The sequence below is a fragment of the Drosophila obscura genome, unplaced genomic scaffold, assembly GCF_018151105.1.
Source record: "Drosophila obscura isolate BZ-5 IFL unplaced genomic scaffold, ASM1815110v1 contig_150, whole genome shotgun sequence".
Lineage (NCBI taxonomy): Eukaryota > Metazoa > Arthropoda > Insecta > Diptera > Drosophilidae > Drosophila > Drosophila obscura.
The window spans coordinates 10,464,381-10,492,199 of NW_024542736.1; the positions used below are offsets into that span (position 1 = coordinate 10,464,381).

The 27,819-nt window shown below is 47.0% G+C and overlaps 3 protein-coding genes across 3 annotated transcripts in view; 2 read left to right on the forward strand and 1 right to left on the reverse strand.

Annotated features, from left to right (window-relative positions):
• The window catches only part of LOC111079343, a 42,849-nt gene extending 21,452 nt beyond the window's left edge, over positions 1–21,397 (forward strand). The window contains 7 exon segments of the mRNA XM_041591697.1: positions 6,110–6,498; positions 9,819–10,165; positions 10,924–11,199; positions 13,957–16,541; positions 16,544–16,717; positions 16,764–16,979; positions 19,680–21,397. Of these exon segments, the coding sequence (XP_041447631.1) occupies positions 6,110–6,498; positions 9,819–10,165; positions 10,924–11,199; positions 13,957–16,541; positions 16,544–16,717; positions 16,764–16,979; positions 19,680–20,830 (5,138 nt within the window). The 3' untranslated portion in view covers positions 20,831–21,397.
• On the reverse strand, positions 21,259–22,657 carry LOC111079346 (WD repeat-containing protein 91). Its single transcript, XM_022374501.2, has 3 exons — positions 22,318–22,657; positions 22,108–22,248; positions 21,259–22,041 (listed from the first exon to the last, which is right to left on the reverse strand). The coding sequence occupies exons 1-3, from the start codon at positions 22,559–22,561 to the stop codon at positions 21,464–21,466; spliced, it is 963 nt and encodes a 320-aa protein (XP_022230193.2). The 5' UTR covers positions 22,562–22,657; the 3' UTR covers positions 21,259–21,463.
• Positions 22,658–23,098: 441 nt separating this feature from the next.
• On the forward strand, positions 23,099–27,048 carry LOC111079344 (telomerase-binding protein EST1A). The gene is given in 11 exon segments (XM_022374499.2): positions 23,099–23,398; positions 23,465–23,823; positions 23,890–24,339; positions 24,412–24,696; positions 24,698–24,789; positions 24,865–25,007; positions 25,101–25,236; positions 25,304–25,399; positions 25,463–26,296; positions 26,362–26,498; positions 26,557–27,048. Coding segments are annotated over 11 exon segments (2,877 nt in total). The 5' UTR covers positions 23,099–23,196; the 3' UTR covers positions 26,700–27,048.
• The last annotated feature ends 771 nt before the right edge of the window (positions 27,049–27,819 follow it).

Consider the following 27,819-nt stretch of genomic DNA (forward strand, 5'->3'; position numbering starts at 1 on the left):
AAAGGAAAATTATTGCAAATTGTTTTAGTATGCGCATCGGTATCGGGTGAAGATTACTGACTTTGACATATGTTTTTAGCTGATTTCTTGGAAATGGGCTTAGTAATGAATAGAAAATTTCTATTAAAAATGATTGATCAAATTCCTAAAGCTCTTACTATTAAAGTAGATAAAGTACAGAAAATAATAAGAACTTTTGTATGTAAAATAAATCAGTATTTTGTTGTTTAATTTGTATTTGAATTGTACGGATTTCAATGGGCAGCAATAATTAAAATTACAGCTTTAGGAAATCTTACAACTAACTTTAGTTTTTCCTTATTTAGTTGGATTTTCATGGGGTAATTATTATTCGGTTTATTGCTTCCTTTTTTCGCCCTAAGAAAACTTAAAAAGAATCAAACTTCATCATAGGAATATCCAAAATGAGTTCTAATCAGTGGGATTTTTATTCAATTATTCATTAGATTAGTAGACGATTTCCCTCGAAAGAAACTTAAGTAGAAAGTAAAAGTAAAATCTTTTTGGGGGGCGAGCAAGCACACTCGCACGAGTATGCATGCCTCAACTTAATTTCTGTTCACTATAATCCTCTTTTCAAATCAATGAATCGTGCATTATCTGCCATCGTGAGACCTAATGAAAAGAGCTCTAAAAAAAAAACACACACATAATTCAGATCATTAGGTCCTGGCCAGGCCCGCTGCCATGGGCTTACTCACTCTCTCTCTCTCCTTTCGGCACCCCCTGTAAACCCCCTGTATCGTCAGTCACATTGACCTTTTATGGGCCTGTGGGCTTGGCAAATCAGAATCACTATCGACCATCACGTGACTTGCCCATTTATACGAGAATTGGCAATGCGTTTGCCAATGCGTGGGTGTGTCTCGGATAGGGGAGGAGCAGCAGCAGCAGCAGCAAAAGCAGGACCCCGGAGCAGGCATAAATCAGTTTTAATAGTGCAGCTGGAAGGCAGTTGATTCGATTGTCTCCTGATGGACTGTGTGACTCCTGTGACTCCGGAGTCCGGACTCCGGATGCAGGCGCTACGCACATATGGGGGACTGCTCTTTAATGAGATTTTTTCGCCTCCGAAAGGGCAGAAAGCGAAACCAATTTTATTTGCCATTTGTGTAGCTCTCTCATGGGTTTTCTGTGTGTGTGTACTTTCTGTTTTGGTAGCCGTTGTCGACATTTCTTTTGCGCTTTTGTTTTGGCTACATTTTTACTGTCGCATTACGTGCAACATTTGCTCGTTGATTGTTTTGGGGGTAGCGGCTGCTGTTGTTCCCCCTAAGTTGCCTCATGCCTCCCCATGGCATTGCATAAATTTGTCTAGCTGTTGTTGTTGTTGCTGCTGCTGCTGCTGCTGTTGGCTTTACAATTTATGCGCTTGTGGCGCCCCAAATGTGGTGCGGCTCTTTTGTTGGCTTGGCGAAAATTTGCTAAAATAGCAACCAATCCCCCATCCCACCACACCCCAGGACCAGACCCAAACCCAAAACGCAAAACCCAGCCAAAAAGCAAAAACTTTTGGCCATAAAGCACATGTGACTACCACATTGCCATTTCCATATACAGACGAATTTACATACATACATGCTTACATGTATATGTTTATGTATATGTATCACGTGTATTTGATTATATTTTGCAGTTTTTGTGCAGCCCATTTGACACTTTAAGCTTACACCTCTCCCGCTCCCGCTCCCTCAGTGCCCAGCCATAAACCATGCTCATAAATCATCCCAGAGCTGAATGCAGACACTGTGTTCGGTGATAAGAGCTGCTGCTGCTACACGAACAGAGACAGGTTTTGGGACATTTATAACAAGTGTTTCTTTCATGGTAATCACAGCCAAGCTTCGTACGTACGTACGTACAGCCAAGTGCCATGTTAGCTGGGCCAAGAAGTTTGTCAGTCTTAGGTGGCTTAAGCCGGATGCGGAAGAGGTGCATAGTTTCAGCAGTGCCAACAGATAAAGCCTAGATTGATGGTTGGCTCTGGTAGGAGATGCTTCTGAGATTTATGGGAGCAGCTTGGAATGCAGGAAGTGACTTACTTCTAAGATTTAATGGCAATGTTGACAGCTCAAACTAAACTAAAACTGCATCCTGTGAAGCAGCAAGACCCCTTAGAGATACCTTTAAAATATGTTCTTAATTTGTGGATTCAGTTATCGATAGATGGCTAGTTAGTTCTTATTTTTTAGAGGATATATTTGTACTTTAAATATTCCCCAAAAATACTCAAAAAGTTTCCCACGACAGCTTCCTTTTTTCTTACTTCTTAAGTTCTTTAAAAGCTTCGAAACTCTTTCCTACAGAGTATTTGCACATCGACTTTGACTCAGAAATGTTTGCCGTTTGACTTCTTGGGCATTTTTTTATGTTTTATTTCATCATAATTAATTTATCACTTGGCTTTCATTTTTATCGCATCGGATGTCACAGGACCTTCATTTCCCGTGGCCAACGCGAGAGGGCAGAGCCCGAGCCAGACCGAAATGTGACCCGTAATTGCTTTAAATGCTATTACGACACTTACGCACAGCAGGGCCCGTACAGCTACAGATACTGGATGGGGTGTAACCCCCCCAGTAATATCCGCCGTCTGGCTAAGGGCCAAGGGCAGTGTCTCTCTCTCTCTGTCTGTCTGTCTGTTTGTCTTTAGTATTTAACTTTGGCTTGGCCTGCAATTGTTTTTCGCTTTAAATAATTAAATTAAAGTGGGCATTCAACTGATTGAAGGAAAGCCTCCTCCTCCAAGCCACTGCCACTCGTTGCAATTATGTTTGTGTGTGTGTGTGTGTTTTTTTTTTTTTGAGAGTTTTGCGGGCATTGATCCCTAACCTGGTGCAATCAGCGTAATTAAGGCAGCAACTGCCATCGCCTGGGATTGCTTATAAATCATTTATTGCCAAGACATTATCGCCATGGTGTGCCATTGCACGTAGCATGCTACGGCTATCTGCTCTGCCTTCTTGTGCACCTTTTATGCCCCCTCCCCCCACTGGGAACTCGTTTCGCCTCGGTTGCAAATTATGCTACAGAACGCGTTAGCCTATGACAGATTGTATCTGCCAGATACTCGTACAGCATAGCCCAGCCGATGCTGCCAATGCTGCCGATGTTGCTGCTGTCGACGTGCCAGCGCAGCTTTCGTGTTGCACGTACCTCTTATGTGCCCGTACCCGTACCCGTACCCACTCTCCCTTGCCGCAGCAGTACGGTGTCAATTTATGGCCCGAGTAAATTCTAAAAACTGGGCATTTGGTTTTGGATTCGGTGTTTGAGCCGGTTCGCTCGGTTGGCCAACATCTTGTGCAAATCTCATTTATTTGCGGCTTTGGCCAGAACCACACACACACACACTCGCCTTCGCATTCGTATCTGCCACATACGTGTCAATGTGCCACTGACTGCCGTGCCAAATGCACTTTTTGATATATTGGCTCCGGGGTTATTGGTTTTCCATGGTTCTCCATCTGGCGTGGCATCAGTCTCGAACGTTTATCTGTGTGCGATGTGCGGATGCTCCCCACTATAAATTTCATCGCCTTTGACATGACAATCGAGAAATGTCAACAGAAGCCAGGCGACAATTTCCATCCCCACTATCCTTTTTTGTCCTTTTTTGCCTATGCTAACACTCAAATGCAGATCGCTTTTTACCATTGGGACATGCAAATTTGTTTAGGCTGATGCTGGGATGCTGAAAAAGTGTAGCTTTTTGGAAAGATTTTACATGAAAAGGAATGCAAGGAAAGCTTTATAGTATAGCTGTAATTTGTACGAAGTCTGTTCGCTTATGGGTAATTTCTACAGCAAATTAATTAAAGAAACTGCTCTGGAATCCGTTTATCTTCATTTTGAGCAGCGAATACATTGCGTGTATTTTGAGCTTGAATAGGCCCTGAAATTAATTTTGAATCCCTGCTTAAATATTTCTAGCTATTATTTCTTCAATTCTTTTAATATTAAAAATATCAAAAAATAAAAACAAATATTAAAAAAATAAAAAAAATATTTAAATTCTGCTTTCCGAGTTTCGGTTGCGCCACCTTCGTGTAAATCAACAAAGGAAAGAGTATTGCACATACATATAACATATATATATATATGTATGTATCTTCCAATCTATCTATCTATATTTTGGTTGCCCTCCCCTTACACACATAAATATAGCATATCCTTTGCTGGCAGAGCAATTGTCGTTGGATAACGGCTAAAGAGCCATAAAAGTGGATTACAGCCTTATTAGGCTTTCACCCAAGATGTTGGCGTGTCTGTGGATGTGGCTATATATATATATACATGTATATATGGATATTGTTATGGATATGGTGCCGCCTCTGCCTCTGTCTCTGTTTCTGTTTCTGTCTCTGACAATGTTGAAGCGCACTCGTAATCAAACGGCAACAGACAGACATTCGGAGCGACACGATTTGTAGCAATCTCAGCGAATAATGGAGACCAAGAACGATTGCAATTTGTGCCTTTGCTCGTCGTACATTTGAATATGCGAATATGTGTGGCAGTTGCGGCGGTTCTGTGTGCACATAAAGACTGTGCTGTATACATTATATATAAGAGGCATTCTTGTGCGACTTATACATGAGTCATAAATTGTGTGCCCATGGCCATCAGCCAGACGTGACGACGCCTCCACTGGCCCCTCAGTACCCTGCAGGGACTTTTTAGGAAAAAATAATTTCTGCCTTGATAATTTGCCATTTCCTGCTGTCCTGATGTCTGTCAGCTTCCGCCTGCCGCTGAGCAGTTGCAGCAGTAGCCTTGCACCTGAGTGCCATGCCTAATTGAATTTCACATTTGGCCAAAAAAAAAAAGGAAAAAATGTTATGGAAATTTATTTTTGTATCTTGTATCTGGGGGTCACTTCCAGTGCCAGTATGGTGACGGTGTGACGGAGTGCGTGTGCCAATGTCTGCGTACTTGAAATTGCTGGGGGGGAGGGGGAGTATCTGGTGGATGCTGGCACTGCACAGACTCATGCATCTTCCAGTGGCGCAACTGAATGTCAAAATGTGGCCCGAGTGCCATAAAATTGCCTGAATTTAGCGCTAGGTTTCGTACTCGGTGCCACTCCTCATTTGGGGCTGGGAGCTTCTGTTGCAGTTGCAGTGCCTGGCAGCGGTCCAGCTCTCCATCTCTGGCTGCTGCTGTTGCTGCTGCTGTGTCAAGTGTCTTTGCTCTGGGCTTGTTAATCTACGAGTGGCTGGTACTGCTCCATCTTGTTGTAGCTGCTGTTTGGTGCTGCTTCCTGGTAGTTGCTGCTCCTCCTCGGACTCCTCGGGCTTTGTTTTCATTACCGACCAAGTCCACATGGCCGGCCTATTAAATGCAAAATGTGCAGACAGCCAGAAAGACAAACGGCCGTAGTCCAGAGTTCCCTCCACTCTCCACTGTGCACTGCACTCCATCTGTCCCTCCGACTGACTGCTGGCCACGAGACTGTTATGAGAATTAAATATGCAACTGCTGGAGGAGCCTGCCAGCACCCCGGTGGCATGTGGCAGGGTTATTAAAGTTAATTACAATTTTTCATGGCATTCGTTTATTTTGATTATATATTTTTTTTTTCTTTTGCATGCTGTGTCCTTGGTCTCTGGCGATTTTTCCACTCTATTAATTTTCGCATTGATTTATTTGCGGGCATCCTCTGCGGCCGGTCTGCCATTGTTTACGGATCTGTCTCTCTCTCTCTGGAGAAGCGATCGATGGTAGCTGCCAATTAATATGAGTATGTGGCAGGAAAAGCGTTGCACACAGACACGCAGCTGGGCGGGGCAGGGAGGCGGCTTTCAATTAGATTACACATAAAGCACTTTGAATATTTGCTCACGATGATAATGATATATCATCGTATATATGGGAAAGCCCCGGGCTATTTATAGACGAGGCAGTGCTTGGTTGTATCTGATGGATGCCGCTTTAGATTGCGGAGCTCTTTGTGTATACAAATATTTTGTGTTTGGGTGGAAGCACCCCCCCTGTAAATAGTTCGTTAAAATTGTATGCCAAGAAAATTATTTCTGATTTTTTTTAATGTTTCTAATGCCATCCTTTCGCCTTCTCTATCTTGCAGCTGAAAGCGACCTGCTCACCTTTGCACAGCGCAAGGAGCACTACGAGACGGACAAGTCATTCCAGCAGGAACTCTTCACCGGCGACTCGCGGCCGCTTAGCGTTCGCCAGCTGTACACGGAGGCGGGCAAGGATCGGCCCGTGGGAGCGGCCACGGCAGGTGCCCTCGCCGCTCTGGCCCAATCGAATGCCACGGCCACGGGCACCACACCGCCACGTTCCATTTCCTTCAATGGGGACGTAACGACGGGCGCCCACAATGGCAGCGATGTCCTAATGAATGGCCACGCGGAGGCGTCGTCCGAGGACTATTTGATCTGCGTCTCCGACTTTGGCAATGCCAATCGCAAGCTGCGCACGCGCATCGATGCCGAGATCGAGATACGTTTGGTGAGTTTTTAACGGGTTTTCCCGGGCTGCTCCGTTAGGTGATGGCCCGTTTTCATGTACAGGTACTCACAATAGTTAATGCCACATGCATAAATAATATGTTTAGTGTCCGGAGAGCACGCACAGACCAGATACCAGAGACTAGAGACCTGGAGCTGGCCAGACCAGGTCCCCAAACCAAACCAAAACGAAAACTAAAACGAAGCGAACCCCATAACGACCTCATGTGTGTGGTCCCTGTGGCTGATGTTGTGGCTGTGGCTTCCTGCTATCTGCCAGCTGTTTCGCCTCTAAAAGCCATAGACCGTACTCTCCTCTCTCTCCTCCCTCGTCCAGCCATGTGCTCCACATAGCCAAAGCCCCCACACACACACACAGAGAAGAGCCTGTGCAGATTGCAGTCTTTGTCGTACAGCAAACATCGAACGAGAAGAGAGACCACACATCTTGCCACAGCCACAGCTCCAGCGGCTGCAGCTGCAGCTCCGCCTAATGGCTAACGTCTAACGAGGAGAAGCTGCAGCTCCATCAACGGGCTGGAAGGAAGGCTAAGACTCCATCAAATCATTCGAGTTAGTTGACTCGCTTTTAATTGCTCAAGTGTCGTCCCACGCCATTATGGCTTTTCCAGGCTGTGGGGCGGAAAAGACGCCAGCGAGGCAGGAACTTGTCTCCTTTTGTTTGTGGCCTAAGTCTTGTGCCTTGTGATGTCTTAGAAATTGATTGGACTGGATTTGAATGGTTTTCTTAGGGAATATTCAATAGGAGAGAGGTTGTAGATCAAGTAGATCTCATAGCTCTGAATATTTCCTCAGCAAATATCTACCAATGAATTCAATAGAACACTTTTCTCTTGGTTCTAATATTATATTATATTTTATTATTACATATAATATTATATTATTACTATATTATTACCTCTTGGATTCATTTTTCATTTGGTATATTTCCCAAGAATATATACAAAAGTACTGGTACATTTTCATTTATTTTATGTAAAGTATTTTCGCAGAAAATCTTTGTTTTGTTGATTCTACTTTTCTTTTTTTCTATTTCTTTATTTAAATTCAGAATTTATTAATTGAATTTTGACAATTTCCATATGGATCTCCCACTCCTTCTACATCTCAAGTATCTACTGGATAATCTCCACTTAAGTTGGTTCCAAAAATGTTTTCTTTTATATACAGAATTAATGTATATATTCCTTGCAAATATATTCTATTCTTTGTTCTTTCAACGTTCTGGTATCTTGGAAATTCTTTTGTTTGGTTGCAGCTCATGAAATTTTGGAATTTATTGTTTCTATTTGGAGATTTTTCCTGATAGAATTTTATGTATATACAAAAGAAAAAATCTGAAATCTCATGTTCAACTGCATTTGTCTTTTCCAATTTATTCCGTCTTTGTTCGCTGTCGCAAATTCTTTGAGAACATATCAGAAAATTGCAGTTAATTTGAGCTAACGCGCTTGTGCAGTTGTCCCACTTCGATGTCGTCGTTGTCGTCGTCTTTGTGTCGTCTCCTGTTTATCTTCTGGCCATGGCCATTAGATAAGCTCCAAAAGACAAACAGCCAATGGGCAATAGACGATGCCATTGGCAAAGGCAGCTCCAGACTCAGACTCAGCCACGACGACGACGACAACGACGACAATTTGGATCGCTGTTCGATAGGTTGCCAAACTTGTTTTTGGCAAAAACAGCGCCGGTTGTCAATCCCAGTCGACTGTCGCCAGTCCCACAGTGCCCCATCTCCATGTTCATCTCTCCCTGGTTGTGTGCCTCTCCTCCTTGTGGCTGCTCCATTCTGTTTCTGTCGTCTGCTGCTTAATAAAATGACTTTTAATCCTTTTCGCATTGCGTTTGACGTTAGTTGGCCGCAACGTTCCGCTTGGCCTGGCCTGGCCGCACTGGCACTGCTTACTCCTCAGATAAGCCAAAGTGAAAGAGAACCCCGAGCCCAGACCTGGGAGACCCATTAGCGCTCTGCGGTTTATTGGTTACGGCAGCAACTATCTTCAAGATGGCAACGAAAGGCATGGAAAGGAATATGGGTATGGGGAGGCTGTTGTTATTGTTGTTTACTTGACGGCTCTTAAATCGCATTATTATATACGGCACTCGACAGTTATGTGCGAATATTTTATCGTTAAAAGTTTCCCAGCCATTGACAAGAAAGATGGAAACCGAGCCTGAACCGGAGCCGGAGCCAATGCCCCCCCTGAAAGAGTTTTTTTGGCAGACTCAAAATGTGACTCCGTCGCCGTCTTTCTTTATGGTCAGAGAGTCGAGCCGCCATTGACTTTGGCCATTTGGAAATCTAGCTCAAGTGCCTTTTTATGTAGATTTTTCTGAGGGGGTGTGGGTTCCCCCCCCCGATACCGCTGTCCCAACGTCTCCCCACTCTCCCCTACTCCGCACATGATATTCAATTGTTACAATTGATTCCGAGGGCAGTCGAACCGAAAATCAAATGAAACGATTGCGTTTTTTTTCTTTTTCTTTAAGAGAGTAATTCACTTAGCAATTGAAAACAATTTTCAATCTGGGGAATGTTTTCTGTACACCCAAAGAAAAAAGCCAACCAAATTTTTAATAATTACACTTAGATTTAAAAATGAATACAAATAGATTTGCTCTGAGAGTCGAAATTAATTCAAATATTTTAATGAAATATTTTCATATCAAAAATAAAAAAATATTAATTTGAACATTTTTACACTTAGATTAAATATAGAGTACTACAATAATTTTTTTAATATATTTCTGTTAAAATCAAAGTGAATTCTATTGATTGATTTTCTTATTTGTTGTATTTAAAAGCCGAATATTTAATTTAAATAGGGTTGTGTCTTTTTTTCTATCCAATTCTTCTCTGAGTGTGTGTACCATAGGAAAGAAAATATAGAAAACTGCGGAGCACGAAGAAATCATTTCGTTGGGGCTTCCCAGCCATTGGTTTCCCCTTGGAAGGGTATCCCTGAACCACGTGTTCCTTTATTGTTTTTTTTTAATTAGACTGATTGAATTTCACTTTGAAAGCATAGAACGCGTGTTGCTGCTCTTTTTTTGTGTTTTTTGGTGTGTGAGGGGATTTGAAAGTGGCGTGACTTGCCCCAATTTGCGGAAAGCATAGAGAATGTTTGCGCAAACATAAATGCCAGAAGGCAGACACATTTTTCAGGCCCTATTCGTGACTCCTACGGCAACTAATTAGGGAGCTGTCCGGCAGGACATAAAACAATATTATTTGCATGCCAAATGGCCAAATGTTTCAACCCTTTCCTTTTTTTTTTCCTTCCCATCTGTTTCTTTCAGCCCGCTGCCATCGAGGATTTGCGGAAGTGGACATCCAGCGAGGCGCTGGGTGATGTCACCGTCACGCCCGATTGCATGCACCATGTGGACACCTCGATAAGCACCTCCATGGTCATCGGCGACAGTGGCGTCCACACGCCCGCCCTCTCTCCGTCCGTGCTGTCCGCCGATGCCGTCGATGCCCTGTACGCCCAGAACCTGAGCCAGGCGGCGGACAGCAGCGCCCATCATCATCATCATCCATCCCATCATCATCAGGCATTGCTGCCGAACGATATCAATAAAGATGTGCCTTTGAATCATCGACTGCCTTCACCCGAGGAGCAGACCAAACAGATTGCCTTAAAGTGAGTATCCAAGGGAAATAAATTAACGATTTTGATAGGGCTACACACTTACAAAATACTCAAAGAGTAATATTCCAAGCGAAATATAAATTACAGTTTTCAAGCCATTGTGCTAAGCTAATAGTTTTACAGCCACAGTTACATGCTTACAGTTTGACATGTAGCTGTGCCTACTATTCATTTTTTTTTAATTTTAAACACACAATTTTAATAGGTTTTTCATGCAAATTTCACAGCAACTATTGTTTGCTTTTGTTGTTCCTGTCGCAGCCACACACACACATACACAAAACTGTTGTTTTTCCACCACATTTTCAACATTTTCCACATTTTTTTCCGCCTCGATTTGCTTCAGTCGAATGTTTGTTCAGAGAGCGCATCGCGCGTATCGGTTGGAAACAAAAAAAATGCTTAAATAAATTAATTGAATTACGTATGAATATTTACAGTGCGGTGGCCGCACAATTATGCAAGTGTCGCCCTCGTCTCCCCCCCTTCCTCTGGGGCCGCGCCCCGTTCCGGCCATGGCTCATTTGTTAGGCTCCGAAATGGAGCAGCAGCCGCAGCGGCAGCCGCTGCCAGACGGAGCCATATTCATGCTCCACTGATTGGGGGCACAAAAATGCTGTGGTTCGGTTAAACGAATTATCGTTTGGGTAACCACAAAAAGTGCACTTCAAACTGTGCCCCCAACAGCAGGAAATCGCACTCCAAAGAAGGACAAGCCATGACCCGACTCTCCTACTCTCTCCCCACAGATACCCCGCCGAAGTGATTTCGGTGAACATTTCTGGAAAGAATTTCCAGCGGATGTGTGCGGCCCGCAAGTCCACTACGGGATGCTTTGCCGGTGGCACCACACCGGCGGCCTCCTCGAGCAGTGCCAGTCCGGAGAACGGCCAGCCGGAGGCCAACAATCTGGACGACAATGTGCAGACGGTTAGCCGGAGATCGCGATCCCGCAAGGTGCGTGGCAAGCGGAGGAACACGATAGCGGGCATCGATCAGAAGGAGATCCAGGATGCAGCCAATGGGTATGTATCTTTAGCTTTGTATCTATCTGTCTATGGATATCTACAGATATCTATATCTGTCTGTTACTTCTGTTTATGTCCCACTTTCAAACGCTGAGCAGTTGCTAGAACTCTCATACTGCCCATCAGAACTGTACATAAGTTCCATACTAAACATCGTATATTAATGTGTACATAGCTGATCAGATCTCATCAGATCGTACATCCTATACTCGTACATCGTATTCTCAACCCTCTCCCCCATTTATTCTCAACTGCATTTTCCCATGAGATTATTGTGAACAGACAAATTTATAGCTGAACAATTTGTTATGCTGTTTAGTTTTTCTTTTTTTTTTTCTTCTTGATTTTTCTTTCCAATGAGCCGATTCCTGTGCCATTAACTATTATATCATATTACTATATACATATATATATTGTTTGCCGAATTAGCCGCACAAAATGCATGAAATAATTATGAAAATTGTTGACTAAAATTTGAATGTTGTACAAAGACAAAAACAAAAATGCAAAATAAATTTGTAAATAAATTATGTTTTTTTTTTTCGTTTAGCTTAATGTACGTAATTAGATACTTGTTGTTGCATTCCAAATTCAATTAAATTTCAGCCGCATTCCTTTGCCAAATTCGACAATGGGAATATTTATTACATACGGAGCGTAAAGCAATTTTTGGATATATTTTTTTAAATCAATACAAACAAACAAAAACAGCCTAACAAATTCAATGACAAATCATGAATACAGATACAGAATATACCCACATAAATACGAACAGTCATGATACATCCATACATCACACGTACATATCACGATCCATACCACCAGACATTCGCCCTTTATCCGCCCCCGTCATTCTTGGCCAGGCCAGGCCAGGCCAGAAACCTCTCAACACCCACACACGCAACATTTGCACTCCTCTTTGGAGCCATAGGCATAGCCATAGCCATAAGCATAGCTGGGATCTAGTCAGTCGTCAGTCAGTCAGTCGACCCACTCTTTCAAGCTGATTCTCTCCTGTAACTCCGCTGCACGCCGCATCATCAGCATAAATCATGCGAGAGGCAAAACTCCTCTGTAGGAATTGCACAAGTACGAGGCAGAAATGTGTGGTGTATTTTTTTCATTTTTGGTTCCTTTACACTTTTGGCTTTCAGACTTTCAGCCTTTCCTGTGCTTTTCAAATGCCACGGCACACACGAAACGACACGACGCGGCGCGACGCGACGCCTTTTGCTAAAAGTTTCATAAATCTTATTTTGTTTTTTTTTGTTGGGCGTCTGCCCACAAAAGCCATGGAGTTTGGCTCCAAGTCCCAGCGACAGCCCAGAGACGGCGTCATTCCATTTGACTGCGTTCTATATGCAACATGAGACCCTACACACACACACAGATAGAGTTCAAGTGTGTGTGTTCGTGTGTGCCACATTATGTCAATGCTGTTCAATATTTTTGTATGCTTTGCGATCAGCAGCAGCAGCAGCAATCGAAAAATGCTGAAATAAGCGCAAAAAGTTAACGCCCCATGGCCAGTGCTTACCAAACTGTAAGTGCATTCATTTCGTACACTCACACCAAAATGGGTATTTTTCATTTATCAGAAATGTTTGAAAAGCAGAGAATAAGCATGCATAAGACCCTATCCAAAATATACAATAAGAAACCAATTTGATCCAATTCGGATCACTTTATAGCTGCCAATTGCTTCCATCGCTGCCACACGACACCACACATTAATGCTCGACACGCACAAACGAATACTACTAAAGAGAATGCCCGTGAATGACCAAAAATTGTGCAAATTGAGTTTAGCCGAAAGATTTTTCTGCAAAGTGTATCTAAAACTTCGACCACCCCCCAAAGCTGGCATTTCGTACATTTCTCTCGCATTTGATTTTGTTTGTGCTCATTCGAGTATACATTGAAATTCAATGGAAATCTTTTAGCAATGACTGCACTTTGTGGCCCCCCTAATTCGAGCTGTTTCTGCCCCAGAAACGGAATGAGTCGAATTCTTATCGCCCTGCCCCTTCTGCCCCCCTCTCTCTCTCTCCAGCTCTCATGCTAGGCACTTTGCATGCCACACAGCTGCCTCATAGAGTGAGTGGGGAGTGGGGTATGATCTGCTTCACTCGAAACTAAAATTTAGATGTTGTAATCGTCTCTAATAATCAACAGATGAGGCGGCGGCGGGAAAGCAACGAAAGAAAATGTAAAATGAAAAATGAGAAACGAGAAATACAAATGTATTCGGGAAAATTAACCTCTGAACTGTGCCATTAATTAATTTAGATTCTAGACTCAACAATAGATTCTCATCTATTTCTATTCCCATATATTCCCATGTCATGTCTGTTGTGTGTGTGTGCATATCTGTGTCTCTCTCTCATTAACCAGAAACAGCAAACGAATAGAATTTTCTCCTCCAACAGCAAAGTCTTGACTGAAAAACTTCACACAATAATCACATCACATAGGAACATCTCTCTCTCTCTCTGCTATAAGCCCACTCTCTCTATTACATTTCTGTCCTTCCTTCTGTGTGGCTATTCCATGCACCCTTCCACATCTTCCATCTTCCATCTACCATACGACATCTTCCATCAATCATTACGAATATGCTAACCAAATACCAAACATATATTTTCTCTTTTATGTTCCCTCCTAACCCAACAACAAAATGTGTGTGTTTTTTGTTGCACATTTTATGCAAAAAACCCGAACCGAACCCGAAAACAATTCCCAACACGTAAGCAGCCATGGAGAGTCTTCCTCCGCGAAGCATGCAAACTCCTCGAACGCCACATCGCCGGCACCGGCGGCGGCCAGTGCGGACACGCCGGAGGGCGCCAAGAAATCGAAGAAGTTCGGACGCAGCAAGTCGAGTGACATCTTAAAAAAGGAATCTGTTGCCTTGCCCTACGACAAGGGCAAGAGCACCCTGACACGGCTCAACTCGCTGAAGCAGTGGGGCCGCAACCGGTTCAAGTTCATGCATCGGGCGGGCGAGCTGAACGGCCTTGGGGAGAGCAGCCAGCTGGACACCAGCGGATGCAGCTCCCAGAACAGTTCCGCCGAGAAGCCGGACAGCAGCAGCCACGGATCGCCGCCGGGCCACGGTCTCGGCCTGGGCCTGGGTTTGGGACTGGGGCTGGGCTCCTCCAGCGTGGAGCGTGGTGGCAAGTCGAAGACGGCCAAGCGCGACATTGACGCGGAGTGTGTGGTGCACGATCTGATCGCCCAGAAGAGTGAATCTCGGTTTTCGCACGAACGAAAACCCTCGTATTCCTCCTCGGAGAAGAGCATGAGCGTCTCGAGCAGCGGCCAGCTGAGGGGCAAGCTGCAGCTCTCCGCCTCGCTGGCGGCGGCGAACGTGAAGATGCGCGAGACGGCCACACTGAACAGGCAGCGGCGGAACGGACTGCACGGCCTGGCCGGCAAGGATGAGCAGCCGCACTCGTCCAGCGGCAACTGGAGCGCCAGCTCGGAGTCGGGACGCGCCTCCATTGGCAGCGAGATCACCATGCAGCCGAAGTCGAGCGCCTCCAACACCTCGCTGAATGTGTCCAGCTTCCAGCCGTGCAACAGCAGCGGACCGCCCTCCTCCATGATGAGTCGCCGGCGATTCCTGAACACCTCCGCCTCGAGCAGCGTCACCAGCGAGGGCACGGCCACGCCGGAGCTGCAGACGGAGGCGGGCGCCTATCCGAATCACCTGGACGACGAGACCAGTTCCGCGTACAGCTGCGACACCGAGGGCTACTACACCTCCTTCCACATGGACAGCGGACTGCGCACGCTCAAGGAGGAGGAGCCACCGATGACGCCGCTGCAGCAGAGCCTGCACACCAGCTCCTACTCCTTCGGCAGCAGCCAGTCCAACCAGACGGTGCTCAATGCGGAGAACGAGTACGAGCTGTACGGCCGGGGCTCGACCTCGACCACCACCAGCTCCGCGGGCACCGTCTGCACCACGCTCCTGAATGGCGCCATCTCCGGGCCGGATGTGCCGGAGCGGACCAGCTCGCTGGGCAAGCACAGCTCCAGCCAGAGCCAGGGCCACAGTCAGAGCAACAGCAACAGCGCCAGCAGCAGCACCCTGGAGCGCAGCTACAGCAGCAGCACCATCGGCAGCACCCTGGAGCGCACGGGCACCATCAAACGGAACGTGAAGAGCGCGGCGCCCAATGCGGAGGATGCCGCCCAGCAGGAGCAGGATCTGCAGCAGCAGCAGCAGCAGCGCTCGGCCATGCCCCTGCCGGGCGGGGCAACGGAGCTGGAGTTCTCGGAGAGCTCCGATCTGGAGGGCGTGGAGCGCATTGAGCGGATCAAGCAGAAGACGGCCATCACCTCGAAGCGGATACCCTCCATGTGCATCATCACGCCCACGACCAGCGACGATGACGAGCATCAGTCGCAGGCGGATCGCACCCTTACGAATCTCTGCGTGGATGTGGACCAGGACGATCAGGATGCCTTGGAGGCGGAGCAGAGGACCCCAACCAATGCGAGTGCTGCGGGCAGCAGCAAGGACCACAACCTCAACGAGCTTAAGCAGACGCCCACGAAAGCTTTGAGCGGAATGTTCGAGAAGCTCAAGGTGAAGCTGGTGCCGGGCAAAAGCTCCAGCTCAAGCTCAAGCTCAAGTTCCCCGGTTAAGCCAAAGCTCAAGCCCGCCTCCGCGAGTGCCGTCAATGACGATGAGCTTTACGACCTGGCGGGCGAGTACGTCACCATCGCGGACATCAGCAACAACAACAACAACAATCAGAGGGCAAAGATTGGCCCCTCGGGCGCTGGCTCCAGCCTCGGCATCTACTATTCCAATGACATAGTTCGTCGCGGAGCTACGTCCGAGTACGTGTCGCTGAACGAGCTGCCTCAGCATTTGCGTCGGCATGCAACCCATGGCTCTCCCTCTGCCCTGCCGCTGCCGCTGAGCGAGAGCGGGGCCTGCGCACAGCTGCTGCTGCCTGGTGAGACGGCGGCAGCTGGCAAGGCCACACAGCCACCCCATATGCAGCAGCAGCAGCAGCAGCAGCAGCAGCGGCAGAGGCAGCAAGAACCCACCACCCGGAGTGAGGGTTGCGGGGTGCCGATGTATGCGGAAATCAGCGAATTGCGAGAGGAGAAATCGCTCGTTGCCGCTCAGCAGCAGCAGCAGCAGCAGCAGCAGCCGCGTCGGGTGCGCACGACGGCCGAGGGCAGAGTCATCTACGATTCGGATAGCTTGAAGCGACGCAAGGGTGCACACACCACCTTTGCACCTGGGCCGTACGTGAAGGAAACCGAAAGTGCCCTGCTCAGTGCAACGCGAGACGCCACAACGGGCGAAAGTGCAACATCAGCAGCAACAGCAGCAGCACAGCAGGAGAAGCAGCAGCATCCACAAAGAGCGTCAAGCTATTGCTATTGAACGGCGGCGGTAACGCTGGCAACCACCGCAAGGTGGCCAATGTGCGTCCCATAGTCGCCAAATCGCCGCTCAGCAAGATCCCTCAGAGCACCAGCAACAGCAGCAGCAGCAGCAGCATGGCTGCGTATCAGTCAGGTAACAGTCGGAGGCGGCGGCAGCTACCAGGAGCAGAAGCAGTTGCTGGCGAATCACACGAATCCCTTCTACGAAACAATTGCAGCATCAGCAGCAGCCACCGCCGCCGGTGCACCGGCAACGGGCGGCAGCATGATGCCATCGCCCTCGGGCAAGTCCAATTCATCGACTGGCTCCACGGCCACCAATTCGTCATCCTCCACGGCATCGGCGCATTCCGGCGAAGAAGGTAAGCTAGTGTACCAGCCGCCGGCAGACAGTTGCCATTACGCTTGCCCACCCACACCCAAACCCACGCCCACACTTACACCTACACCCACACTTACACCTAAGTCTAATGCCCTGTCCGAATCCAAGCCCCCCTGTTCCTCCTCCGCTGCTAATGTAAATAACACGCTACTTTGCAACACTGCCAGAACAGCAGCAGCAGCAGCAGCAACAAGAACAGCAACAGCAGCAACAAACATTAACAAACACTACAGTTTTGGAGTCAAAAGCAAGTCAAAATCCGCATCAATGGGCACGAACATATCAAGCGTAGAGCAGCAGCCACAGCAGCAGCAGCATCCACAGCAGAACCCCAACGATTGCGAGTCGAAAGTGAGGGTTGCTGAAATGGAAACTAACCCCCGTGCGGATGCGAATGGGGATGATGGGGAGCGGCAGCAGCTGCCACCCCTACTGCCGCCGAGGGCGAAAGTAAATGGCGCCCCAACTCCCACTGCAACTTCAGTCCCTGCCTTATCGATTGACCCAATTGCAGTGCACTTCTCCCTACCGAATCCGAATACGAATCCAAATGCAAATGCAATTCCCGGCAAGCCGCGCGCCGCTCTCAAGCGCAACAACAGCTACAGGCTGGCCAACGATGAGCTGAAGCTGGAAATGAACAAGGAGAACCAGGAAGTTCAGCTGTCGTTCGGTGCCGAGAGAGGCCCGAATTCGGGTACAATGCCCCCCATGCAGCATGCAACAAGTTCTCTTCGGCTGCGCAACCTCAGCAACCTCAATCTGCCAGCCACACCCACACCCACACCCACAGCCACACCTGGCAGCGGGGAGCGCAAGATAGCCAAATCCTTTGAGCGTCTGGTCGATGAGTTCTCCCTGTCCCTCACCGCCGGCAATGATTCCTCCTATTTGAGGAACAAATCGCTGGAGAATTTCGATGACTCACCCGCCCTGTTGGCCCTGGCCAATGAGTCCCAAGAAAGTGGCGAACAAAAGCCAGACACTGCTGACGCTGCCTCTGACTCCGACTCCGATTCGGAGGACGATGTGGAGGCACTGACGAAGCCCATGCCCGCCCCCAAGTACCACAAGTCCTTTGTGGATAGCGTGCTGCTGCGTCCTTTCAAAATTATTCTGCCCCACGACGACAACGGGGCGCGTCGTCAGCGCATTTTGCAAAAGTTCGAGGTGACGGAGATCTGGTAGGAGGCACCAGAGCGAGTCCTGGCTGTAGTTTGACCTTTTGTCAATGGCCTAACCCTTTTCACACACATGTGCCAGTCAGGCTCCGTTCCGCCCTTCAAGGAGCCCGTCTTGAGCAAACACTGCAAAATAATTGACTATCTTGGCAACTTCTTCTTCACATTGTGCCGTCGCTCATTAAAGTTGCACCCAGCCACTAGGCATCAGCCATCAGCCACCAGCCACTAGGCGGCTCGTGCGCGTGTTCAATTGCCTTGCCTGGTGGGAGTCTCCTTCTCGAGTCTCAAGTCCTGAATCTTGGGGGTTCAATGTCCCTGCCACTGCCAACGCTGCTGCCTGCGCCTCTACACTTGATATACTTGATATGATGTGATCCCAAACGTCAGTCTATGTGGGGTTTTCCCCACCCTGATATTTTGTTTTGTAATTTATTTTCCCAATTTTTGCGCTCGTTTAACCAATTTTATGTGTGTGTTTTTTAACCCTAACTATTAAGGAACTTAATCATTAATGTTACTTGTGTTCGTTTACCCCTAAACTAAATACTATACATACGTACATACATATATACATATATATTTTTGTGTAACTAATTTGTAATTTAACCATAAACCAAACACATGTTTATTTTGTAAATTTTGTAAAGTTTTTTGCACCGTTTTTATAGCTAAGATTTGTTGTATGTTCCACCACGACTATGATGCTAATTTTTGTTGTAAAAACTACTTGTATTATTTATGATTTTTGTATACAAAATTCAATGTGTTTTGAAAAGCGTGCAAAAGACTTCTATTGCATCATTTACGAGTAGTCCAGCATGCCCGTTGTGTTTGTCCATGTTACCTGTAGTAGTAGTAGTTTTTTGCACACTTTTCCACCCCACCAAAAAAAAAACACTAACGATCCAAGTCTGTAGTAGTTTGCAAAAATTAGCACATGGCGCCATAACCTTAAGTTCTTGCCTAAGTCCCAATCACATTCCATACAAAAGAACACACATCTAACCGCCTAAACAACCAACCAACCCACCCACCGATCGTAAGTAATGTTTTTTGCAACACAAAATAAATCGAAAAGAAAACGAAAACGAAACGAAACGAATATTTGGCATTGAATCATTGATTGACATTATCATGGCATGGCTGATTGAGGTAAAGGAAAACCACCATCCATCCATCCAACCATCCACCACACCCAACACACGCACCCAAAAAGCATTTTCACATCATATCTAGCACCCAAGCACAACAGTCCACCAGTTCCATGTGTATAAATGTATATATGCATCCATATAGTCGTGCATTAAAGTCTGAGGGGAATACGCCCAGGTATGTATGGAACCGCTTGCTTTGAATGCTTCTCTCTAGTCGATTATCCTAACCATCCGCACTTCGAAAATTGCCTACTAAACCCATGAGGGGAATCTGCTGTCTAACTGCTGTCTGACTAATTGTCCGTTTGACTAATTCGCATCGAAATTGTCTTTACTCCACAGGGTATCAACGTTTCTCTAACATCTATGAGCAAGTGCAGCCAGCACAGACCACCGCCAGCACACAGCCCACGGATGACACTGCCACGCCCTTCCAGCGAAGCGCACCCATCTACTGGACGCTGCAGAGTCGCCGCAGCCAGCAGAAGCCGCAGCCCAGTGGCAACATTACCTGCCGGGATGATCTGTATGCCACGCCCATACGGCGAGCGGATCGTCTGGCCCGTGCAGCGGCCGTCAATGGAGCTGGTGGGGCTGGTGTTCCAGTCGCGGACAACCCAGATGGCAAGAGCAACATATCGCCAATTGTGCCAAGGACTCGCGGCGGAGCCTTCCTCACTTCCACGCCCACTCGCGGTGAGGCGGAGAAGGCAGGAGAGAGTGTCCCAGTGCCACCCATGAAGCAGCCCTCGCGCAACTGGAGCGATAATGCGCCGGAGCGACTGAACACTTGCGCCGATCGCATTGGTCAGAGCAAGACGACGCTGATGGACTTCAAGAAGCTGCTGCTGGCCAAGTCAGCCAAGACGAGTCCCGTGCAGCGCAAAATGTCAGCCGTGGAACTGCTGAAGAAGTCCTCCGGCCAAGCTTCGGGCCCAGCACCCACGACGAAGGCAAGTGGACCCGCCCCCAAAGCGGGTGCGGCGGCGCCAATCAACTCCAGTCTCAAGCTGCTCGATCTGAGTGGCTCGCCAAAGACGTTTGCCAACCGCCGGATGCTGCGCCAGGGCCAGTTCGGATCGCCATCCAAGACCTTCGTGCCAAAAGTGCGTGGTCCTGTGAACGTGGTGGCCGCTGCATCTGCCGCACCACGTACGGACATTATGTCCACCACCATACCAGAGGCCAATAGCGAGGAGGATCACTCCAACACGAGCGGAGGATCCCGTGCCAGCTCTGAGGCGGGCGAAACAGCAGCGCCGGAGACTCGCGAGTCGCCAGCCAGCCCCCCCGTGGTCACCTCCAGCTACGATCTGAAGCGCAATTTCTTCCTGCAAACCGAGCAGAACAACTTCATGCGCGGCGAGCTGAAGCACACCTTCGCGGGCAAGGGCTGCAGCTCTAGCTCTGCAGGTGCCAGCGCAGAGAGCAACAAATGTGCGAACGCTCCGCTAGTGGCCGCTGCGCTGCCGTCATTCGAGACGGCGCTCTAAGAGACTTGTGCGATGCCAGCGTTCGGGTCTAACCCGCGTTAGCAGTCGCCGCAGGAGGCACCGCAGTAGTAGGATGCACGAGCAGATTTCGCATAGATAAAATATAAATATATTCCATAAGAAACGATCGGATAACCGAGACAAGCAATCGTAATCGTTAGGCTTCACCCCCGACACTTATCCCACACTAGCCACACGCTGAACCTGCATTTATTGACGAGAACTGACGAGAGAGGAATGGAACGAGTCAAAAGCGATGCTACTTTATGCAAAACTTATACATACAATATATCAATTAACCATATACACAATAACTTTATACAATAAACTGTATTTTTAAAATTGTGCTGCTTGTATAAACGGATATTTTATACACGAATACGAATTACGAATTACGAAATATGAATGAATATGAAATACGAATCGTCTATACAATACATTATATTTATTTGTAATTTTACATTATTTATTGCAATTATGTATTACGCTACACGCATTGCTCTTTCTTTTGTACGTCTATTACGAGCTAAGGAGAATTGCTAATCAATAAATACATTGAATAACACACAGACAACAGGCAGTACATGCTTATGTGCTTGAATGGATTTACTATACTCGTTATTGACTGCATGTCTAGATCCAGCTGCGGCCCACGCTGCCGGATCTGCGCTTGGACGACTTGTCGCCGACCGAGCTGGCGGCCTGATCCTTTCGTCCCAGCACTGGCGAGCTCCCAGATCCAATATTGCGTATTAGTAGCTTGAGGCCGCGAGCCTGTGCATCACTGGCCTGACTCACACTGTTCGCCTCGGAAGCAATGATGCAGAAATCGTCGACTATGTGTCCCGGCGGACTAATGTCAAAGGGCAAGATATCGTTTAGGCTCTGTTGATGCCGATAAACGCTGCGCCGCCGCGTGCTGCCATCGCCGCTGAGGTTGTGCGAGCTACCGCTGACTGGCTGCTGCTGCGCCTGTTGTTGCAGCTCCTGCTGGGCGTGAAGGAGGCGAGCGCGCAGCCCGGTATTGTCCTCACTGAGGCGTTGCATATGGGCCGCTTCCTGCTCGGCACGAACAAACGTGGGCTGTGGCAAGCACTGATATACGGTTGTCAGGAAGTTGCGAAGCGACAACAGCGACGTGTCCTGCCACTGCTTGGTGAAGTAAAGTGCAAAGCTGGGCGACTCTTCTGCGTTCTTGCAGAAGGGGAAATCTGCAAGCGAACAACAAAACAACAATGAAAAGGTGTCCAAAGAACTGTGTCCATAGTTCTACCCACAGAACCAATCCTTCCACTCGCTCTGCTGCTGCAGCTCGCCTGCCATCTTGTTGAAGAACTCTGATATCTTGTCCGACTTGTTGTTGCTGTAGGCCGTCACCAGATAGTATTTAAGCAGACTGTTCTCCAGTTTCTTCACGGCTAAGGGCATACAATGAATCACTATCACACCAAAATATGTGCGTAGAGCATCGGCAAAGGATTGCTTACCCACAGCGTAGGTGTGGTCCAGCTTGGTGAACAGATTATTGTCCAGGTGTAGCCACAGGCTACGGAGTCCGTGCAGGTCGTAAGTTTGCACTGCATTGGTAAACTGCTCCAGTACTCGCTCGGCTCGAAAGTGTTGATCCTTCTCGGTGCGCTGCTCCAGGTCCAGCGCCTTTAAAGTGCTGGAGAAGCCTCGAAACACGAGATATTCTCTCAGCAAGTTATCAAGGAATGACACCTGTGCCATTTAACAGTAGAAGACAGTGGATATTAAATAAAAAACAATTTGCTAAAATTTTTATTGAGCAACCACAGAATTAGAGTGACCAGGCAAAGATCAGGGATGCCAAATCAGTTATTTTATAGCTAGCTATATAGCTTGTCAAGTCCGTCAGTATATTTACGGTATATTTTGATATTTACAAGATATAATTCGGTATTTTTCGGAGGGACTGAAGGTATATTTGATGGATAAGTCCGCAAACACGTTGTGACAAACATTGTGAGAAACATAGATGTTTTGTTTGAACCCTATTATGTAAACAATCTAATGAAAAAAAGTTCTGAAAACTAGCCAATCATGTACAAAACTGATTGAGGATTTGGATAAAATTATATTTTCAGGCCTGGAGAGCACGAACTAGCTCGTAATATTAAACCGAATATCAAAATCGAGTAATATCAACGCATCTTGTCGTGTCTGTCAGTATATTTACGGTATATTTTGATAATGACATGGTATATTTTAGTACATTTATGAGGGTCCGGCGGTATATCTTATCATTAAATCCGCGGTCACATTATTCGAGACGTAAATCGTAAATTTTTGCCATCAATTTCAATTTTTGAAATCAATGCACCAGCAAAAGAATCGCTTGAAATATGAGTCGAAAGGGAACGAAAGAACAAAATGAGGTATCGTTGATCATAGGGACGCTACCGAAGCGGCTGCAAAATAAAATTGCTGCAAGCTGTGGCCACGCAACAGCAACAGCAGCAGCATTGGAAGATGCTGAAAACGCGGAGCCCCCGATGGCTACAACAACAACAACAATAGCAACAAAGAAGAGTTGCCCAAGGCCAAGTAGGTTTAAATACGTCACAGCTATTTATTTATTATCATGTTTTTCTCACTTTGACATATTCACAGTCACGATTTTGAGCAATTCATCAGTAAAGGAAAAATGTATTGAAAAAATGCCCGTTTTGGATACCAGCGGGTCGAGCAACAAGCAACTAAGGGATGTGTGCATACCAGGCATACTGCGGGTCACGGCAAACGTGTCTGACAATGCTACGGCTAAGACTTGTCATTATGGACGGCGACGTGGCCGCACTCAGGCCAAGAAGAATAAGGCGCACACGCCGCATTCGCCACAGGAGCGGACTCGTCTGACCACCGAGCATCCCGAATGGTTCGAGCCCATGCTGTCTATGGCCAGTGCAAAGGATATTGTACAGCTGTATGACCAACTAATGGTGCTGCAGCAGAGGAACCTAATCCTAGTCGTAAGTTGTGCCTATTGCTGTTTAACGCCGACTGGTTGGTATAAACTATTGTATGGCTCATTGCAGAACTGGAAGAACTTTTGCTATATCCACAACCAGCTGCAGGAAGCCTTTAAGACGCTGATGCTGGAGCAGCTGCGGTTTGTCTGCGAGCACAAGGTCGATGCCTTTTTCTGGAAGCTGCTGTTCTACAACGTGCGCGAGTATCTGAAGCGGCAGCAGACCGACCAGGCGCGTTCCCACACCTTGCTGCTGATCGAACAAGCACTCAAATTCTACAACACTGTCTATGACCAACTCATGGCAAAGTATGTGTCGTCCTCGCGCTGCGAGAGTGCCGTCAAGGTGGTTGCCCAGCGCCTACTAATCTGCCTTGGTGACCTGTCGCGCTACCGCGTTAATTACGTACAAGGCCCGGACTACCTGGAGGCTGCACGCTACTACCATCGTGCTCAGGAGCTAGTGCCCGGAAACGGTGCGCCCTACAATCAGCTGGCTATTGTCTCGATTTTTCATGTAAGTCAATGTGGCACTCTTTAGTGTTCGAGTATTCGAATAACTATTGAACATTCTTCCCTAATTATGCAGCATAAGCGCTTCGATGCTGTATACTATTATGTGCGCAGCTTGTTGACGTCAAACTCAATTCAAACAGCCAAAGAAAGCTTGCTGGATCTGTTTGACGAGATTCGCCGCAAGTACGAGGAGACAGAAATGAAAAAATCTCCCTTTGATTGTGGCCCGATCGCAAAGGCCAACCAGAAGTCCAAGCACATGCGAAAGGAAGTTTGGATCTACCCGGATGGTATACGCTGCTTGCATCGTTCCGATGTCAAGAAAAAGGGTAAAAACAAGGTGACTCTGGCCGAGGTTAAACCGCTATGACGAAATGTCACCAGTGGATCTGTTGCCACGCGTTGTCTCCCTTTACTTGTACTTGATTGGCAAACTCTATAATGGAACTGAGTAAGTTATATTACATTATTGTACATACATGTATGTATATGTAGAGATGTTCCCGCTCATGTGACTTGTTCTTAGTGTGGACTCATTGTACCAGCTGCTACGAAAGCTTCAGATTCAGTTGAGTGTCGCTCTAAAGCAGACCAACCTGTTGTCACGTTCCAAACTGTTGAAAATGGTGGCACTTAACCTGTTCGTCATGGAGCACAACAAGCGCAAAGGTACGAGACGCGTCGAGTATATTTTAGCAGATAAGCTCAATCATAATTGACACTAATACGCTGCATATACGCTGTACTTTATACTTTTTGTAGTGTCACGTCGTGAGATGCGTTATCACAGCTTCAATTTTGCCAATTCATTGTTTGGCCTTATGCTGAAAATAACAAACGAAACGCTGGCCAACTTTGTTGAGGAATCTACGAGTGTTCAGTCTCTTGCTGACGACAAGTATGCAATTGCAATATGGCGCCTTGGAATTGGAATTTTATTTGACTTTGCCTTTATCATGTTCTAGATACACCACCGTAAACACGTATCTGCAGTTTGTGAAAGTTCACGTCCAGTGGCTGAGCATCAACGTGGATTTGTGGGAGCCGGTGCGCTCAGAGGAGTATGTACAGCTGCAGTACATTTCATCTGAAATATTACTTATCAACTTTTGCACCTCCCACAGGCACTCATTCATCGATTGCTGGGCAGAGTTGTCAACCCTTTTCATTAACATTGAATGGCTGCTCGCCAAGTACAAGCTCGACAAAGAGGACGATGAAAAGTTGTCCAAGATCATTTTGTACGAAGACATTGCACTGAGCGGCTTCAGTCCGTTGGGTAAGGATACGACGAGCAGAGTCAACGGTCAGCGTGGGTCGGAGCGCATGCAGTTCCTTGTGCGCATGCGAAAGATAGCACAGTTTCAGGAGTGCTTTCTGCTGCATCAGGATGCCCTGCAGCTGCCACAGAACTCCAGCTTCACCATTGAGGATCTCAATGATGATATGAAGGTTGCTCTGAATAGTTTTGATGCAGAAAGCTGTGCCCTTTCCTCGGATACGACTGCCATCGACAAAAGCGAGGAGCAGACCAAGCCGCCAGAAGATGGAGCCGTCTGCCCCTCGACTGACTCGGATGTCTCGCAGCTGTGCAAGCTTAAGAAGGAGCTCGAGGAGAAGGCCAGGGTCAAGAAGTTCTGCAACAGCAAGCTGGAGGAAATTCTTAAATTAGTGGACACAAAAATATACATAGAAGTACGTCCGCGCTACCTGTTGCCCGACACCAACTGCTTCATTGATTGCCTGGAGGACATCGAGAAGTTGTCTATGGAATACAAGCGCTATACGCTCATAATACCGCTCACAGTCGTCAAGGAGCTGGACGGACTTTCCAAAGGCGTCAAGCTGGACGCCTATCGTAGCTCACGACAGACAAAACGTATCCATCACTTTGACGAGGTGTCGACGCGCGCCAAAAAGTCACTGGAGTTCATTAAGTCGGCTAAAAGCAATGTGAAGTAAGATATCCATTTGATTTGTATTTTTTTCAAGAGTTTCTCTACTTTGCTGGACTGTGTTTCAGGTGTGCAACCACAAAGGGATCTTTTGTAAATGCCTCGGTGTTCGGATTGGTTGAGGAAGAGTATTTGTCCAATGACGACAAAATTCTGGCCACGGCTGTAGCCGTTTCCAAGACAACCAAGTCGGAACAATGCAAAGGTAAGGGTTGCAATTAGAATTGTTCTCAGCACGGTGCTAACCAGATATCTTATCACAGATGGCAAGTGCTTCATTCAAACGGAACTGGTGCTTATCACCACCGATCGGAACTTGCGCGTGAAGGCCCTGACTCGCAATCTAGCAGTTAGCGCTTTGGAGGAGTTCTTGCAATGGGCCAAAGATTGCCGCGAATCAACCTGAACGTAGATTGGCAATGCGAATCGCTGGAGACAGGCTCACCCACCAGTTCGGCTCCTGCTAAAGAGCGGGCTTGTGCTGTTATATTTACTAGATTATTCGCATGTGGCTACGAGTATGTGTGTCGTGGTCGGAAGTCCCTGCGCGCGAATACGTTCACGAGAGACGTAGGCTCCTGATGGCTGGACAAGAGTACGTATGTAGGATACATACATAGGTGCTGGTATCTTCTGGGGGATGATTTCGTCGCACCGGATCATGTGGTGTTCCACACATTAAAATTTCCTTTTCCCATTTCTTTCAATGTACTTTTTGTGACTTTCGAAACAATTAAAACCAATTTGGATTGTTCTTCAATTATTTTTTCTTTATTGACACGGGGAAACACGCTGCTTACGTAAAATTATGGGTTCCAGCCACTCCCACACCCTGCCATACACTGGATGACGTCTTGCATTCAGCGGCAGTCCTTAAGTATCTTGAGTATCAGGAGTATATTCTATCACAAGTATGAAGAGAAGCATGAGAAGTATCAAAAGCCAGTGACTGAAACAAAGATTTTCGTTTCTTTTACAGTCATAATACATTGTACAAATTGTGGCAATGTAATGGATCCTCCTGCAGTAAATAATGTAGTGTGTTTGGTGTATTTTTTTCTTACATTTAATTATAGTTTATAGCTATAGATAGCATGCTATTTTGGATTTGATCATCCAGAATACGAAACTGCGGATGGTCCTTGCTCACGAGGCCCACTTCCAAGTGCAGTGGTTCAAACGCCACATCCATCGCATTGCACAGACAATTGATGGCCAGCTGGATAGACTGCTTCTCCGACATATTGGCGTTGAAATGTTTCACGAAGTACGCTTCGCCTTGTCAGCGTGGAGACCCAAGGCACATCTTTTTTAGCTGTTAAAGTCGCCAGTAGGATCTATAATGTACAGAGAGGGTGCTGCAGCCGAGCGGACGGATTTCTGGATGCATAGAGTTCTTGTTTCTCTTTGTATTTCGTTGCTCTCTTTGTTCGATCTAGTTTCTCTCATTTTCTGCCTCCACTTTCCGCAGCTCAAATGGCAGAAAACCGTTAAATTCAAATCTGAGGTACCAGGCGAACAGCAAT